Source organism: Aspergillus tanneri (assembly GCF_003426965.1).
Source record: "Aspergillus tanneri strain NIH1004 chromosome Unknown AapTan_7_pilon_pilon_pilon, whole genome shotgun sequence".
Lineage (NCBI taxonomy): Eukaryota > Fungi > Ascomycota > Eurotiomycetes > Eurotiales > Aspergillaceae > Aspergillus > Aspergillus tanneri.
The window spans coordinates 222,947-239,692 of NW_022984634.1; the positions used below are offsets into that span (position 1 = coordinate 222,947).

Sequence of the window (16,746 nt, forward strand, 5' to 3'; positions counted from 1 at the left end):
CTTTTTTTTTTTTTTTTTTTTTTATTTTTGCGTTATGGAATGGGGACGAGAACGAATCAATCAATCAATGCGCACGAAACAATTGTGAATCGAAGAATCCGAGATAAGCATGCGGCGGTTGGCAAGAATAATTTTAGAATTGTGAGAAGATATAGGAGGTCAAATCGGTGACAGTAGATGTTGGTTCTCTCGGACTGACAGAGATGTTAATGGCACGAAGGGCCCTTAATCTAAGGTCCCTGCCATGCTTCATCACCGCGCCATCGAGGTTGTCATTCGGGTCTGTCGCATTCACTCATCGGTTTCTTGGAACGTCCATGGCACGATGAGTTGTTTCGAAACAATCCAGCCATACCCCCATTCCATGTCGTCCGGATGAGTTGGGGTATTTGTGGTAGGAGGGACCGTTTCGTTCGGTGATGACAGGGTGAGACCCAGCACACGGAGATCTTAGCCATCCTTCGCTCGACCGGCCGTCTGGAACTGACTATCGAGGTCATCATCATATAGCACGATAAGGTAGAACGTGGCCTTATCTATCCTGTGTCGTCGTCGGCATCCGGTTCGACTGGTGGAAAAGGGGTTGTAGAAGTTGAGTCGGGCGCAGACCCAACCTCCATAACGCTCCTTTCCTCCCAGGCTTCGAGCAGGTCTTTGCTTCCCCAGGCAGCAGTCGGGCAATGATACTGCTCGAGTACTATTCACTATTCCCCAGCACCGCGTAGAAGTGCCTGCCCATCGCTGGGGGTAGCGATATATTTGCCCCCTTCTTCCGAATGGAGATTGGGCCAATGACCGCGGCTCCCTCAAGGGAGGGGAGGAGACGCTCTTTGGTTCCATCATTCAGAGAATTGGAGAGCCGAACGAGACAGCAATGCGTGCTCCAGACACGAAAGTTTTCAAGTAACCAAAGTTCATCCTGGAGCTATTCGTCGATCTAACGCTCCAATTGCTGACGGACGAGACTACTAAGGCCTTGCGCCTATTTCTCCAAGAAAAACAGCCGGCGGAATGCAATTATAAGATCCCAAACAAGGAATTATTGGGCCATTATTAACGCACTAAAGGAATAGGAATCAGAACTATGTAGTATTAGCAGTTTTTGCATAGTAGCAGACTATCTTCACAACTCTACGACGGTTAAATAAATGACAAATACGATAGGCTGTATTGCTCAGCAGGTATAACTTTATACTGGACTACTAGCTGAGGGAATTTGTAGGAGGGCCTGACGCACTCTTCCACAGAGAACAAGACCTTCCACGAGATTATTTAGATAAGCGGCTACAGAACCATTTTTACTATCTCCTAAACGCATCTAGAGTTTGGAAGAAACCAAGTCTTACCCCCGCAACTGCCAGGATTAGTACAATAATTACTACATCTATTAAACAGACAATATCTGGAAGAGACTCTATTAACCTGCCAATAGATGAACACTGGTCGGGCACAGAACAACAGGATATTAAACATAGTGCTATTCGAGCCGCTGTATATAAAGGTGCTACCTGTTTTGCAAGGGAACTCGGCCTGAAAACTACTATCTCTGAATGTAGTATATAACCCAAGTGCCGTTTACTATACCAAGGCCGCCGCTGGTCCTGACGTTAAATCCCTTCGGACCAGGATAAGTAGTTTTACTGGCCTAATATCACCGCCCATGTCCGCCGCTTTGTGGAAATCTGCGACAAATGCAATGCCAATAAAATATAAAGAGATCGCTGCTATGGAGTACTAAAACCTTTGCCGATACCTGACAGAAAATGGAGAGAAATAGATATCGATTTTATTAAAAGCTGCCTGAGTCTAATGGCTGCCAGAATCTTATGGTTGTTGTTGATCGCCTAAGGGTATTATATTAATACCTTGCGAGCAAATAGATACACCCACAGTTGCTAATAAGCTTATCCAATATTTTATTGGATATCTGGTATCCCTAGCGCTATCACATCTGATCATGGTGTTCAATTTGCTACTAATATGTGGAAGACCTTTTGTTAATTACTGGGAACTTAACGTCACCTGTCCACTGCATATCATCACATGCACCTGCACCCTATCCCTTATTATACCCGAACTAGGCTGTATAGCAGAGATGTTGTCTTCGGTAGAGCCAACTTTTTTTTAACAAGAAACTCCTGTTTGCAAAGCATATGTTAACATAGTGTCGTCGTAACTATAACATAATATATTTTCTCAACAAGGCTCCGGCTGAAGGCCAATGCCCTGTGGCTATTTGCCAAGCGAATATCAAGGAGTAAGTACTAAACCTAACGACATGTGGAATACTTTGCTGATAATAGCAGGCTGGCCAAGAGCAAAGAAAGTTTTTATATTTATAAGCGTTGATAAGGATACAGCGCGACTCCCGGGAATACTATGTCCGAAATTACAATATAGCTACGAGTGCATGAACTGGTTCAAAAGAAAAAAATTGCGCGATCACAGTAACTAATACTTAAGGTCGTGGAATAATTTACATTGCAAAGCTATTATCTACCGCTATACTGTTATCCACCCCGGCTACTGCCCCAGCTGCCCGTCGAATCAAGAACTTTCAGCCAAGTGGAGGCTTTAATATTAGCTAAACAGTGCAGGCTAAAAAAAAAAAAAAAAAACATATCCCAAATATAAAATAGCCAACGATGGAACCTATATAGCAATTCTTTGGGGATTCAAGCAACTCTGTCAAGGGCTGAACCCGTAGAACCTACAGATAGGTTATGTACAAGAAGGAATCGTTGAAGGAGGGAAGAAAGGAAGAGGAAAATAAGCGGTAAACAAACAAGATGGGGAGTCACGTGACTGGGATCGAGGGCCAATGGCCCAAAGGGCCAACAGGGCCAAAAGGGACAGTAGGGACAGTAGGGACAGTAGGGACAGTAGGGACAGTAGGGACAGTAGGGACAACGGGGACAGTAGGGACAATAGGGACAATAGGGACAACGGGGACAGTAGGGACAATAGGGACAGTAGGGACATTAGGGACAATAGGGACAACGGGGACAGTAGGGACAACAGGGATAATAGGGACATTGGCCCGAGAGGTCAAACGGGCTCTAGCCCTTTACAAACTTACTAAATAATAGACTACCGTTTTTGCAATCCAGTGTACGCATGGTAAGGCGATTTTTGCATCATTTGCCTCATGCAATACTCTGAAAAAGCTATGAGGCTCAATATAACTGCTTAATGAATTTCCTATTCCGTAGCGTATGTTATCCCAGGAGTAGGCTAGTAACCATGTTCCAAGACAGTCTCCTGCTGGCCAACCTCCTTGTCGAGTTGGATGAGAACACAGCAGGTGCAGCAACATGGTTTAATACAATCACCACAGTTAGATCCTATAGTATTGTACCTTTGCCTTACATGTCTTTCTTTAAAGGTGAGTTGAATCCAGTAAGGCCAACGCAACACAGAGTTGAATATAGACAGCACTTTGTTAATGTGGTTAAAATGCAACAGCTCATAACTAAACGAGGTATCTTGCTACTTACATTACTGTTGCAGTGATTATATCTTTCAAGGTTATTATCGGTCAGACGAGACTGCGTTTTACCAAACAGACAGCATAGAACAAAACTTACAAGAAGGACCTTAAATACAACTGTTAGTAGGTTTTCCACCGTACTATAGTGATAGCAACAGAGAACATCTCTTACATGTTTTTGTGGGTGAGCAGCAGCAGTCGTTCAGATCATTTCTCCAGTTGCTTTGAGACATGCGTACAATGTGTTTTTGGGGATAAATACAAGTTGTCTTGGCTTGTTTCCGAGCTCTAGAGACATAGAATCTCTCGATTATGTCTAGAGGACGGCTTCTCTTGTTTAGGAATTTCATTGTGAATATCCGTGAATGATCAACAGGTTCTTCAGTTGATGGCGGATACAACTGTTTATAAGAGTTGATGCTATCCACAGCCTCATCGATGCCTTTCTGTAAGAATATGTCGGAAGATCATATTGTTCCTTGATCAGGCACGACACCATCCAGTGTGCAAGGTTTTATTCGGATGCGCGGGAGGTCAAGAGATTTAACAAAAGCACTACTAATTGTAGCATAGACAAGACAGCCTGTGTCTACAAGAGCTTTCGCAAACTGAGTTCCATTAACTTGTACGTCAACTAGGAATGGTCGGCTCTCCTGTTCTAGCAAATTTCTTTTTCCCTAAAGGCTCCTGTCCCGCGGCTATGGGCAGGAGCTGCTCGTTTCCGATAGTACTTCGTCGGAGGTGGGCACTTCTTCCACCGTAGCAACTGTAGCTCGGCGCGGAGGGTTTTTAACCGTGGTGGTAGAGACGCGAGGCTCTTGCGAATTAGGCCGGCGAGCAGGGTGAATTGCAGCTTTAAGGGGGCATTGGTTAAGCCAGCAACCCATATTATTATATGATCGGTGATACTAGCTCATACTATTCAGCTGACCAACATTTAGCCTCCTTTATGCTTTCAACACAGTTGGTCATCACGTGAGGCTGCCCAAATAAAACTATGGATATCTATGCAGCCATTTGGAATCAGACGCCCTGCTGGCCACAAAATGGTCTGTTGGAGTTGCTATTGAAGTTTGATTCCGAATCAATGTTCGGGAGCTTGTCTCTGGGTGTGGCGTATTGCATAAACGGTCCCGTTAATGACACTACGGCACAATAAACACTTGTTCCTGTCGAGGCAGACCCATTTCCTAAACAGGCTAAATGATTCCTAATCCACATTCCCTGATCATATGGGGGGAGAGATGTGGGGCTGTGGGGCGATCTGTACGTCATTGTTTTCATCCACCCAGTCGGGGTCGTGATCCATGGAAAGCCAGGGAAACTGTCACCATGAAGCTTCTATGATTCCTGCGCATCACGCCAGTTGTAGGCAGCATCCGTGACGATACCGCCTTAGCAACGGCTGACAAAAGGCAATCAATTTTAAGTTACTAGTGCATCCCAAGTTTCTATTCAGCCATGCGGGCCAGGGCTCCGACGATGGTAATATGTCCTATGTCTTTCCTCCCTCTGTACCTCTCTCTGCCTCTATGTGTGTTATATATGTGCAATATATATGCCGCGCAAAATTTCTCTGTTGCTAGCAGTAACATGTCCTTCTCATGCCGTTCACTGAGAGCCCTGCTAAGGCGATCATTCAGCCAAACTCTGACCTCGATCAAGTACAGAAATATGTTATGACAGCTTTTGCAGCCATTGTATTATACAATGCTATCGAGCTAGTGGTACTCTGCCTAGCCACCTTTAAGAAATATCGGGGTTCCTACTTCTGGAGCTTGCTAATTGCCTCCTCAAGTCTTATCCCGCACGTTCTGGGCTTCATCTTTTTTATCTACCCCCTAGGGATCTCCCCTCATGTCGCCGTCTCTCTGGTTATCGTCAGCTGGTATGCCATGGTGACAGGCCATTCGGTCGTGCTCTGGTCGCGACTCCACCTAGTCCTACAGGCACCAAAGTTGCTCCGTGCGATCCTTGTGACTATTATTATAGACTCTGTTGTTCTCCATGCCCCCACCACCATCCTGCTCTACGGGTCGTTGTCATCCAACCTATCCCAACCAAACCAGTTTGCTGATGGATATAACGTGATGGAACGGATCCAGCTTGTAGGCTTTTGTCTCCAGGAATCACTTATCTCTAGCGTTTACATGTGGCAAGCGGTAAGGCTGCTACGCCTTCGCCCAGACAGATTGCACTATACAATCCTTATTCAACTGCTTGTTATCAACATTATTATCCTTATTCTAGACGTGGCCGTTGTTGGGATCGAGTTTGCCGGGTTCTACACTCTCCAAGTCATGTTCAAACCAGTCACATACAGCATCAAGTTTAAATTAGAGTATGCTATTTTGGGCAAATTAATCCAAATTGCCAAGGGTTCAGCATACAACCCGGGGGCTTTGTCACCCAATTCGCAGGGAGGTGACTTCGCTTGAAACTATCGGAGTGATCCTGATACCAATAGTGCAGCCAATCTTGATATACATAAGTTGATACAAATGCATTCGGTGTGTCGTCCTCTAGTCATGACTCACCTAATACTATTTCCTGGTAGCGAAGTCCCTTGTGATTCCACACGTAGAGGTAACAATTGGCCGACCCTAGTAAGCGTTAGCTATGATCAAATGCGATACTGCACACCTTTAGTTCTTTGGTGCATAGTGAAGCTTGTGGCCCCGGCTTTAATCTGTTCTCTAGGTTGAGCGACCTCAGATAGCTCAGGTTCTTTGCGGCATAAAAGGGATTGTCCCGGTTCAGTGCAGTGGATCTCGTACTTCATTCTTCCTCTTCGTCATTCTCTTTCTTTCATTTCTTTAAAGGCTAAAACAAGTATTATCCCTTGTCCTATATTCAAACTAGCACCATTGTTTATTTCTACATTTTATTTTACCAGTAATTTTCTATAGTAATAAAATGAAGATCTAAAGAACTTAGTTATCCTGCTTCTTAGCGCTTAGTGAGGCACAAATACTGTGTGACGAGAATTAAAGAATTTGTGTTTAGCTAGCTGTTGACTATAAGTCCAAATTTATCACCGAAAATACTGAGAGTTATGACGACCGCTGCGAGGCCGGCTTGCGCTGTCGGTTTGCATTGAGCGTTGGTTTTTTATCTACTAGGTTTGGTCACGGAGGAGCGGTGGATCATTGCAGGCACCGAATAGAGTTGATTTGACTTTATTTCCATCTTTGTTTCATATGTCATAACATATGTTAATGGTTTTATAGTGGCTCAACGAAGTGAACGAAAGAGTTTCAAAAGCAGAATAAGTTTCGTATAGATTTGAAATAAATCTGGTGTTTATCTTGTATATAATGATGCCCGGTTTCATCCACTTTGTGGGCTATCCCATTGTCCACTATAAGTTCATATGTACATGGACGATGGATTTTCCTCACATCCAAGGTACGTGGTCTTTGTGACTGGGCTGCATATAGTAATCAGCTGGATCTCGCCACAATCAAACTCGTCTCGTCTCGTGCAGTATCTCCTATTTAAGTTCATGTCATTCTCATTCTGGTATCATTAACATCCTCTTACCAGTCGTATCCAAATAGGTGCTTCATTCCTCCACTAGTACAGTGCAGTTTCGTGGTTTTGGCATACCATAGCTTCTGAATTTTATCTCGAATCATTATCCCTCTATTCTCCAAACCATGCGTTTCTTACCCACCAATCCCTGCCAAACCAAGAAAGGAGCCAACGGTACAGATTCCGACTGTGGCCTCACAACCCGACCACATTGCCGGATTGTCAACACCACTCCCAACCCCTCTCAACCCACTGAGGCAGCAGCACCGTGGATGGAAAGTCCCCGGTTAGGGACGTTAGATCCCATTCTAAAACCTTCATGGTCTGATGAATGTGCAGCCTGCGCGTCCTGCCGATTTGCAGCCTAAATATGCGCAGCAGATTAAACACGATAAAGAAAGCGAGGAGGTGCATGGGTGGTATGCAACACTACGTACGTGCTAGATGCCTTTTACAGTGAGGGTCTTTGGTTTTCTCCTTTCTTCTGTTACTGATAAAATATGCATTTATTAAGTTCACGGACTGGGAGGCGGTATTGGATATACGTGTGCCATTCCCTGCTGTCTTTGCTGCCCAAACCTGTTCAAGCCAATTGTCCAAGGTGAAGTCGGCCCGATGTCCAAATTCGGACGATATTTGTGCCTAGATATTTATGATAGAGTTGCGTGCTAATCGGCAAGCTAGCTTCGAATGAGCCGTTGACTCTGGCCTCGTCAATGTGAACCCTCTGACTAAACGACTCATATCTGTGGATATTAAGATCCAGATTGTTGAAGTTCCGCTCCAGGTTTGCATGACTAAAGACAACGTGGCCCTAAACTTGACATCTGTTATCTACTATTAAGTATTCTCCCCACAAGGCGGCGCTTGGGATTTCAAATGTACGACAGGCGCTTATATTGCGTAGCCAAACGACACTGTGCCAGTTCATCAGAGCACGCATTCTGCAGGACACAATTGAACGTCTCGAAAAGATTGCTCAGTCTACGTCATAGGGTATTGAGGAAGCGGCCTCGGGGTGGGGGGTCCAGGTTGAGTCAATGCTTATCAAGGATATCATATTCAGCGATGACTTACAGGGCTCGCTTTCTATTGCAGCGCAGTCCAAGCAGATTGGCGAGGGCGAAGTCATTGCTGCTCGGGCCGAGGTAGAATTAACAAAATTAATGCGTCAGGTACTCTAATATCTTCGCATATATTAGTGACCGAGAACTAATGTGCACTTAACCCTGCCACTCTAGGCGGCTGACATTCTCTCCTCTGCCCCTGCAATATAAATTCGGTGCCTTGAGGCGACGCAGTCTATGGTCAAGGCTGCCAACAACAAGATCATATTCCTACCCGCAATGAATCAGACAGTGCAACAACCATCTGCCGCCGACAAGCTCAGTGAAGGGCACAACGGATATGGCTCAACACAGGTGGGTGGCGAATCTCGGCCTCTAAATGCACGAGTTGTCGAAGACATCTGTGCTTTTGCTTGGTCATAAGAAATAGGAATAATTTAATTTCGAATGAGGGCATGGTCCACTCTTTTATTTACACACTCTTGTTAATATGTGACTGATATACTGGGTTCAGTAATTGGCTATCCTGCGTTTACTTTGTTCATATCTGCTTTAATTTTCTCACATCTCTTCTGAGAAGTTGAATAAAGATATCAGCTTTTTATTAACGTTATTACATTTTTGCACAGTTGCGTGATTAGGACACCAACTTTTCGATTTATTACTTCCCCCAAGTAGGTTTGAAGCTGCCAAATATAGAAGTATATATGCTTTGCGAACCTGTAGCAGGCAACATCGAGTGGCTTTGAAGATGCGGAGATATGTTTACGGACATAGAGGTAAAATATGATTCACGGTGTGGAAATGGTCAAAATCTGGAGTTGTATGGCAGCCATAACCAAATATAAGCAGCAACTGGAGGTTGAACTGCACTGATCCTTGTATATTTGTCAAATCCTTCTCTTAGGCTAAAGATCCCCTGGTTTAACGTTTGTCTATCTATCCTCACAAACTCCAATGCTTACTCTTATGTAGGCTGAACGTTGGGACGGGATTCGGGATCGCGGGCGACTTTCAGTCCCGTCCCATATTTCCATGGGAATTGCATTTTGATTCCCACCCCGTGCCAAGTCTTTTGGGAAGGGATTCCCATTACAAGGGATTCGAGATGGGAGATTCCCATTCCCACTTATCTTAGAAATTAGGTCCCGTTTCCCGTCCCATTCCCGAATGGAAATTAGAGGGAATCCTGATCTAGAGAATGGGATATTCCATAAAATCCCTAATTCCCATAAATTTCCTGAAATTTGTCCCGTTCCCGTCCCGATCCCATTTGGGAGGGAAATCCCAAGGGAAAATCCCCTCCCAACGGCCAGCCTACTCTTACAGTAGATCAGATAATATGGCCGTTGGTGGATCAGAATCATGTGACTAGATCGGGGTAAAACCCCCGCGGAGCACACAACAATATAATCAATCAAGAATAACCAAGAAGAATAATCAAGAAGAGCCCAACCAGCTCAATTCATTCAAATAAGACCTTTTTTACCAATCGTACTCTATTTCCTTTTCGGGACTAGCCGTATATCTTACAGATGAGTGACTAAGCAAGGTCACGTGACCATACCGAATACGGTAGATCCCTAACAATTTCACCACATCAAATTTTCTTTCAGGGACTCTAATAATAGACTGGAGCCTAAGTTTTAGCCCCCATGGGAGCCTAGATTTTGCTAAAATTTAACCTCCCAAGATTTATCACGAACAAGTTATAAATGCGTCTTCAAGAGCTGTATTAACTGCATTGGTTCTCCTTGGAAGGCCATTACGGAAAATGGGTGGCTTTGACGTTTATTGTGCGATATGTGGCTCAACATTCCGGAGCAACGTTTCAATTGATTCTGATGATGAAACCGATTACACCTATAGCGGAGATGTTATTGGAGATAGTGACCTGGAATGGCTTAACACGCTCTGCGCATTGGGCCTCAATCCGGACGTCCCTGGAGAAAGAAAGTTTGTTATATATTATTATTACGGGCCGTCTTAGTGTCCTAACAAATATAGGTCTTTTCTTACCGGCCAGGGCTCTTATGACGATGCAGTGAGTTGTTGCCTAGCTCAAACCGTCAGGAAGATGTTCTAAATATAAGTTTCAGAATGCTATCCATGCTTATCCAGGTGAAGGTGGGTTTTAATATACCATCAGCTTGGCCTTGTACTCTAACCTTGAAGTAGATCAAAACGTTCCTATAAACCCAGACAGGGAACCGCCATACTACTTCTACACGTAAGTGTGAATTCTTTTTTAAAATTTGTTTTATTACCCCCGTTACTGTGCTAATCCCTTATAGATACTGGGATTGGATCGGAGATCAGGTAGAGAGACCTGTTTTCCCTTTCCATGAGCTGTGCTACAAAGAGATTCTCCTTAGATGTTTTAAAAATGAAGAAATAAATGGAGATGTGCTTTATTCCCTCTGCAAGGAACTTGTTGATGATGAGTTTACGATTAAAAGTTTGCTTTTGAATTATGGGGATCCCATGCCACCATATGAGCAATATTGGGAATGCAGAAAGGGCGAAGAGGTAATTCAGCCACTATTAGAAAGTTAAACCTCTACTTACACAACAATACTATAGCTTCTAGTGACAAATCCAGTGAAAATCACTCAGCTGACCAGATATCTGGACGAAATCCAAGGCATAATTGATGAAACATACACTTCTCAGACTCAGAAAGTCCAGAAAACCTATGACATATTCAATATACTTCCCTATGAAATACGACGTCAAATATTCGAACTCCTGTCTGTGCCATCTGTGCTTGCTCTTAAAGCTGCATCATGGTCAATGCACACAACCACACTCGCGAACGGAAACTGGAAAACAAGATTGGAAAATGATCTGCCTTGGCTTTGGGAAATTCATAATATTAACCCATTTAAGTCGCAAGAGCTGGAGGCTAGACTGTCCAAAATAGTTACCGAACTTGAGGAAAAGAGTCAATATAAGACAGGGAGAGTTACTTACATTCCCGGACTTGCTAACCGCAGGAGGATTTGGAAGGTTTGTGAGGAAATTAAAAACCTGTACCATGAGAAGCTGGCTGAAAGCAAAGGTGTTTTGCTCGATAACTCAGAACTTTAGTTGTTTGGAGGGCCAATCTTGCCAGAGGTGCAACTGGAAAGTAGAATAGAAGCAGGAACTGTTATACACTAAACTGGCAGACCTCAAGTCCTCTACCTCCTAGACAGATTTAGATGTAACCCAATATTTCTAGATACTCAGCAAGAGCAAATCTAGTTCAACCACAGCTAATTGGCATAATAACCAGCCAATTGAGAACTGTAAAAGCGCCCCAAGTTTCAGGGCACAAATATCTTGTTACAAGCCATCTTGATAGTCACGTCAAACTGCAACCAAAATGTCCTTCGAGGAGATATAGGACCTACGCCGGCGTCTTGAGGAAGAACAGCGACTACGAGAGCAAGCCGAGCGACGACAGGTAGAGGAGCAGCGATGACGTGAGCGAGCCGAACAATCACAGATTCAAGTTGAAGAACAATTGAAGACCCAGGCTCAAGTAACCACACTTCCCGAATTCCTCGAGTTTCTGAGAGACACATTCGGTCTAGCACTCGTTCTCTCTCTAGCCTTTCTATTTCCAAGCTCCCTTTCTTCAACCGCGAGAAGTCCAGATCAATCATATAACAGTGATAGAAACGTCAACAAGCCGATATTATAGATGCTGCCTGTTTGCTTCTCACATTTTTTCCTTCGCCAGAGAAATAATCCACGCGGCCATGAGAATAGACGACGTTCCGCCAGCCAAGAAAAGCACGACGGTTAGAAGACACTGGATATGTCGCTTTGTCGGAATATCGAAGACAGTTTACAGCTCCTCGAGAGTCCTATTATAGATTAGCTTGCGGGATGTACTGCACTCCCGAGTCGATATATCGTACCGGCTTCTAGTCTCCGGCACGAGTAGAGGGTATAGGGCGGTTGGCACTACTTGTCTATTATACTAGCTAGGATCTTACTCACGAACAGTGCAACCGACTCTTTATACCCCCCGGCAGCAACAGACAACGGAATGAAGCACAATAGAAAGATTCACAACTTCAGAAAAAACACACTAGCCGCCAGCGAGTGACCTACTTCTCGAATACCGAGTGGAACATCTCGGCTGAGATGGCCCACAGTGCTGGTCCTGCATTGGGCGAGTATGCAATGATGAATAGAATACCGAGGGTGATAGCGATGGGCTCGTGAACGCCACTGCTAATAGTTTTTCAAACGAGAACACCAGAGTAAGCATAGTTATAAATATATAGACAAAATCTAGGAGTAACATTATTGCTCGACTGACTCTATCGAAGAGCCACAAGGCAGGTATACCGAAACCGGTGTCCGTTAATTGGCGTGATGCCATTCAGAATGGCGCTGGGGAGGGGAACCGGTTTCTTACACAAAGTTACTAAGGCCTAGTGCAAGGCTCACCCATACACCCGTCATGCCACATGCGTTGTCATTAGGAAGGATTGTTCCAGACAAGAAGATTACATTTGGACAGGTTTAGAATGGTTTTCAATGGATGTGGACTGGTGTACCTGGAATGCCATGGTCACAGAGTAAACAGTCGACTTGTTAATTTGAGTAGAGTGATAAGGGCATGCATACTAAGGGTGTCAAAATGCCTAATAACTGTTATAAGAACGGCGCATATCGTCGGCTCTTCGTGATCGGCCATCAAAAATGTCAGGCTGAGGCGTTGGAAATAAGTAAACTTTAAGATACTATATAACGGGATCTTCACATTCTCTATTCCAACAGCTAGAGGTGCTTGTGTGGGCATACATTCCATCCGCAACTGGCAATGTGAATAGATTATGTCGCGAGCTGCGAGGTGTTGAGCTGGCCCCGGCCCGAATAAGATGAATGATTCAGAGGCGGGAAGATACCTGAACCTTAGGGTAAGTTATAAGCAGGCGGTACATGGGAAGGCAAGGGGGACAGATTGCAAACCTTTCCTGTCTTATTAGCAGTAGAAGAGATTCTGGTGATATTAAATTGTGTAACAAGCACGCTCAAGTGAGGCAGCATAACGGGAATAAATTCACCAGTAAGGCTAGAACAATTGTCGGTATCAAGACGGCCGAGATGTTTACACTCCAGTCGATGGTACCAGAAACGGCAATTTGGAGAACTGCCAGGTTGAATGCCGCTCCAAAGAAAATACCTAATGCATCACTCAACTGCCAGATGGCTAGGAAGCGCGGTAATTGCTACTCAGTTCACGAACTCTTTGAAGACTAGGACTCCCTATGTCTAAAATGTTAGAGTAGAAGGCAGCCGTACCACCGATGTGATTGGGGGCCACTTCAGCCTACAGTAATGGTGCACTCGTCGCCTTCCCAGCCAGTGCTAAGCCTGTGGTGGCTCTGCATATTCCCATATGTAGGAGACTGACCGAGAGGGCTTGATCAATGGGTCCAATAGGGAAGAAAATAGTGCCCCTACGACCCAGTAAATACTCTTGGAGGGGGTCTGCGAAAAGGGTGCTCTGTAGTAACAGGTTAAGTATTCTGGAGCTTTAACAGTTAGTAAATAAGAACTGACACGCTGAAGGCCACCTGCCAAGAACGAGATGGATGTTATTACGCCAAACCGCCACTGGTCACTGGTTGTCCGTATGGGGTCACTTGGATCATAACGTAGGTTAAAATAAAGGGTTAAGCCTGCGTTCCTCCATTTCCCCGTGCAGCTTTGTGAGCAGAAATCTTGTTTCTGCATTGTCTGGAGCCTATTTGCTACATACCGGGTTGGGTCCAACCCTGGTACGCAGGCCAACAGGTATTTTCCACCTGGTTGCAAATAACAGAAAAGAATAAAGAGAGTGGGCATCAGGTGTATTGTTGGGATACATACTGAATACTTTCGAGAAGTAAGGGCGCTAAAACACGCTCTGACGTACTTGGACAGTTCCCAAAACGCCTCTCTCTCCTCATGAATGATATGTGCCTTCTGAGCCTCCGCTGGGTGTAATGCATTATGTGGCCCGCTTGTGTCTTTGGCAAGTCGGACTTCAATTCCTGGTGATAATTCGCAAAGTCCTTCACCATCTTATCGAGCTCCTTGAGTGCGTACTGGCGGAGTGGGATATCAGCATCGATCGTGGATATATTCGCATCAGTGCTTGACATAAATCTCCGCTGTGTCTTGTTACCTGCCAAATCTCATCTTTGTTGTCGTCACGCCATGCTTACCTCGATACATGGTCCGCCTAGTACTTGAAATTCTCTGTGATTAGTTGGAATGGACTTGGCCAAATTTATAAGACCTCAGTGTCGCTGCCCTAGCTTAGAAGAACTCGCTAGGTGTAGCTTTAAGGATGGAAAGAAGATACTTTCTCAGCAAGTACACTTACCTCTGGTACCGGCAGCCTAGTTTTATTACCCATGACCGACGCACCCAAACAGAATAGCTAGTACCTCAAACAAGGAAAATGAACAAAGAATTGTTCTGGGTTAGGGACAGTGCAGTTTTCACCATATAAATATTCCGCGCAAGAATTTTCAAGGGCATATCTATTCGAAGATATTGTCTAGTCGGCCTTACATAAATAGACGTATTATATGTTACATCACTTTAACTGCTTCTCAGACAAGTTCTTCATTCACATTTTGCTGTGTGATCTTGAACTGACAGATATCTGAGCTAGTCCAGGCATCCAGTCCAAGTCCCGTAGCCTATTGGAATCTCTGACACATTCCCCTGCAGATATTACTGAGGGATGTTGTGAGACTCTACAAGCCATGCGGGGAGTGGTCCTAGACAAGGTTGCTGAAAAACTGGCCAAAATATAAAAAACCAAAAAAAAAAAAAAAGAATAAAGAAACACAGCACGATAGAAAATTTTTGACCGTACTTTCCAAGGACCCTGGACGACATACCGGAGCCAATCACGCTAATTACGTTATTTTAGTAAACAAATTCAGTATCGCGCAGCGAGTCATGCCGCCTTGTATCCAAGAATGAATTCTTGAGCTTTGGGCATGCATGTACGACCTTTACTGCTTCCTTCACACCCATCAAGTATGGGGTGATTGGATAGGTTCATGACAGGGGAGAAGGAGCCGAGAATGAGGCGTCATGTGGCTTCCTACGGTAGGTTATTGTCAGAAATATATGGAATTATATGAGAGCCTGAATATTCTCTGAATCCGTTGTGATGTGTTCTCATTACCCTTCCTCTTCTGGAGGCACGGCTTATATAGCCACGTCACTATATTACTTCACATGATGTCCAATATGGAGTATCGTATTCTGACAGTACCAGCCAGCGACGGCTAATTCTTTATTAGGGCTTCGGGAATCACTGGCCGCCTTGCTTTCAAAACAGTCAACGCGGGTAGGCCCTTAGGTTGTTAATTGTCCTGGATACCTCTTTTAGGTCAGGTGTTATAGTGATCGTCAGGATTACGACTATCATCGGGTGGATATCAAGGTGATTGCCTGCTGGTGAAATGTGGCTGGCTGCTAAAATCAGTGATCGCGGAGGGCGGATCCCGTTGCCTGGAGAGGAATGTGAAACAATCAATCATGCCGATGCCTTCCTCGCATATAGAGAGCGACCCGATCCGTTTTGGTCGATCATATTCCTGAAGAAAGAGTGTTTACCGTTTACAAATCCCAACAGTGCTTATAAATCGCTGTTTATATAATATATGTCTCTATGGGATTAAGACCAGGCGGATAATAATTTCTGCCTTAGGACTTGAACCCAATTATTTGGCTTATGCTTGCCTACCACCAGGACCTAGAATTTGCCTGGCATAGTCAGCTTCTAGCTGAAGCCAGCAAGGTGAATTTTATATTGGCATGGGGAAGGGTCAAGACGACTGTAAGCAAAGTCATCTCAATTCCATCCTTGGGGTACATGTAACAACTATAGATAAAGCAAGTACATAACGGGACCTCCGTCATCCTTGATCTTCTCATTAATTATGGTCAAATCAAAGCCTCTTTTATTAATTTCGTCCTAGTTAAGCTCTTTCGCCTTCAGCTTTTAGAAGCAATTGCCATTTATATTATATGACTGCAGGTCAACTATACTACCACTAATGGGTTTCGTTCCTTCTGGCGAACTATCCGGGTCAACAAACCCAGCTGTGATATTGCATTCTTCTCCAAGCCTGCTGTAAAGGTAGCCTGACCTGCCGTAGCCATAACTTACGAAGATATATTGAAAATCGAGAGTTTTTCCGTATGGAATCTGATTTTGTAGGGTGTATTAAATTTGAGCTGATTTGACGTCAGCGGCTCGAAGTCCAGTCGTATGGATAATTCACCGTTCACCTTTGGCTTTTCGTCAGTCCATTCGAACTTGTTTTTACGATCAAATAACTCCTAGTACCAGTTCTCTGGGTACTCGCTGCCCAAGTGTAATTTGATAAAGTTTCGTTTCTTTGCACGCGTTTTATGCTCACCTTTCTGCTAATATGTCCAATCGTGATGCCTTCCAAGGAGGCACACAAATCAACGACATCGACGATGCCATATTGCCGAGAATCGTTTTTGTAAGCTAGGCGCAGTGAAACGTCATGTCAGTGGTGGTTAAGAGGACGGATGGTCTTCGACATACATGCTCTTCTACAGCCACAGCGCAAGTTCAAGGCCTTTCTGCTCCGCCACAATGGTAATAACCTA

At 44.5% G+C, this 16,746-nt stretch overlaps 3 protein-coding genes across 3 annotated transcripts; all 3 read left to right on the forward strand.

Moving 5' to 3' along the window:
* Positions 1–5,347: 5,347 nt before the first annotated feature.
* Positions 5,348–5,928, forward strand: ATNIH1004_006683 (uncharacterized protein; the record flags this gene model as incomplete). The annotated part of the gene is made up of 2 exons (XM_033571310.1): positions 5,348–5,378; positions 5,432–5,928. 2 exons carry the CDS (start codon positions 5,348–5,350, stop codon positions 5,926–5,928), a joined length of 528 nt encoding a protein of 175 aa, XP_033424625.1.
* Positions 5,929–8,064: 2,136 nt separating this feature from the next.
* ATNIH1004_006684 (uncharacterized protein) lies at positions 8,065–8,514 on the forward strand (the record flags this gene model as incomplete). Its single annotated transcript, XM_033571311.1, has 2 exons — positions 8,065–8,172; positions 8,317–8,514. The coding sequence occupies 2 exons, from the start codon at positions 8,065–8,067 to the stop codon at positions 8,512–8,514; spliced, it is 306 nt and encodes a 101-aa protein (XP_033424626.1).
* Positions 8,515–9,865: 1,351 nt separating this feature from the next.
* Positions 9,866–11,181, forward strand: ATNIH1004_006685 (uncharacterized protein; the record flags this gene model as incomplete). Its single annotated transcript, XM_033571312.1, has 6 exons — positions 9,866–10,047; positions 10,099–10,135; positions 10,191–10,218; positions 10,270–10,321; positions 10,386–10,620; positions 10,675–11,181. The coding sequence occupies 6 exons, from the start codon at positions 9,866–9,868 to the stop codon at positions 11,179–11,181; spliced, it is 1,041 nt and encodes a 346-aa protein (XP_033424627.1).
* Between the last annotated feature and the right edge of the window lie 5,565 nt (positions 11,182–16,746).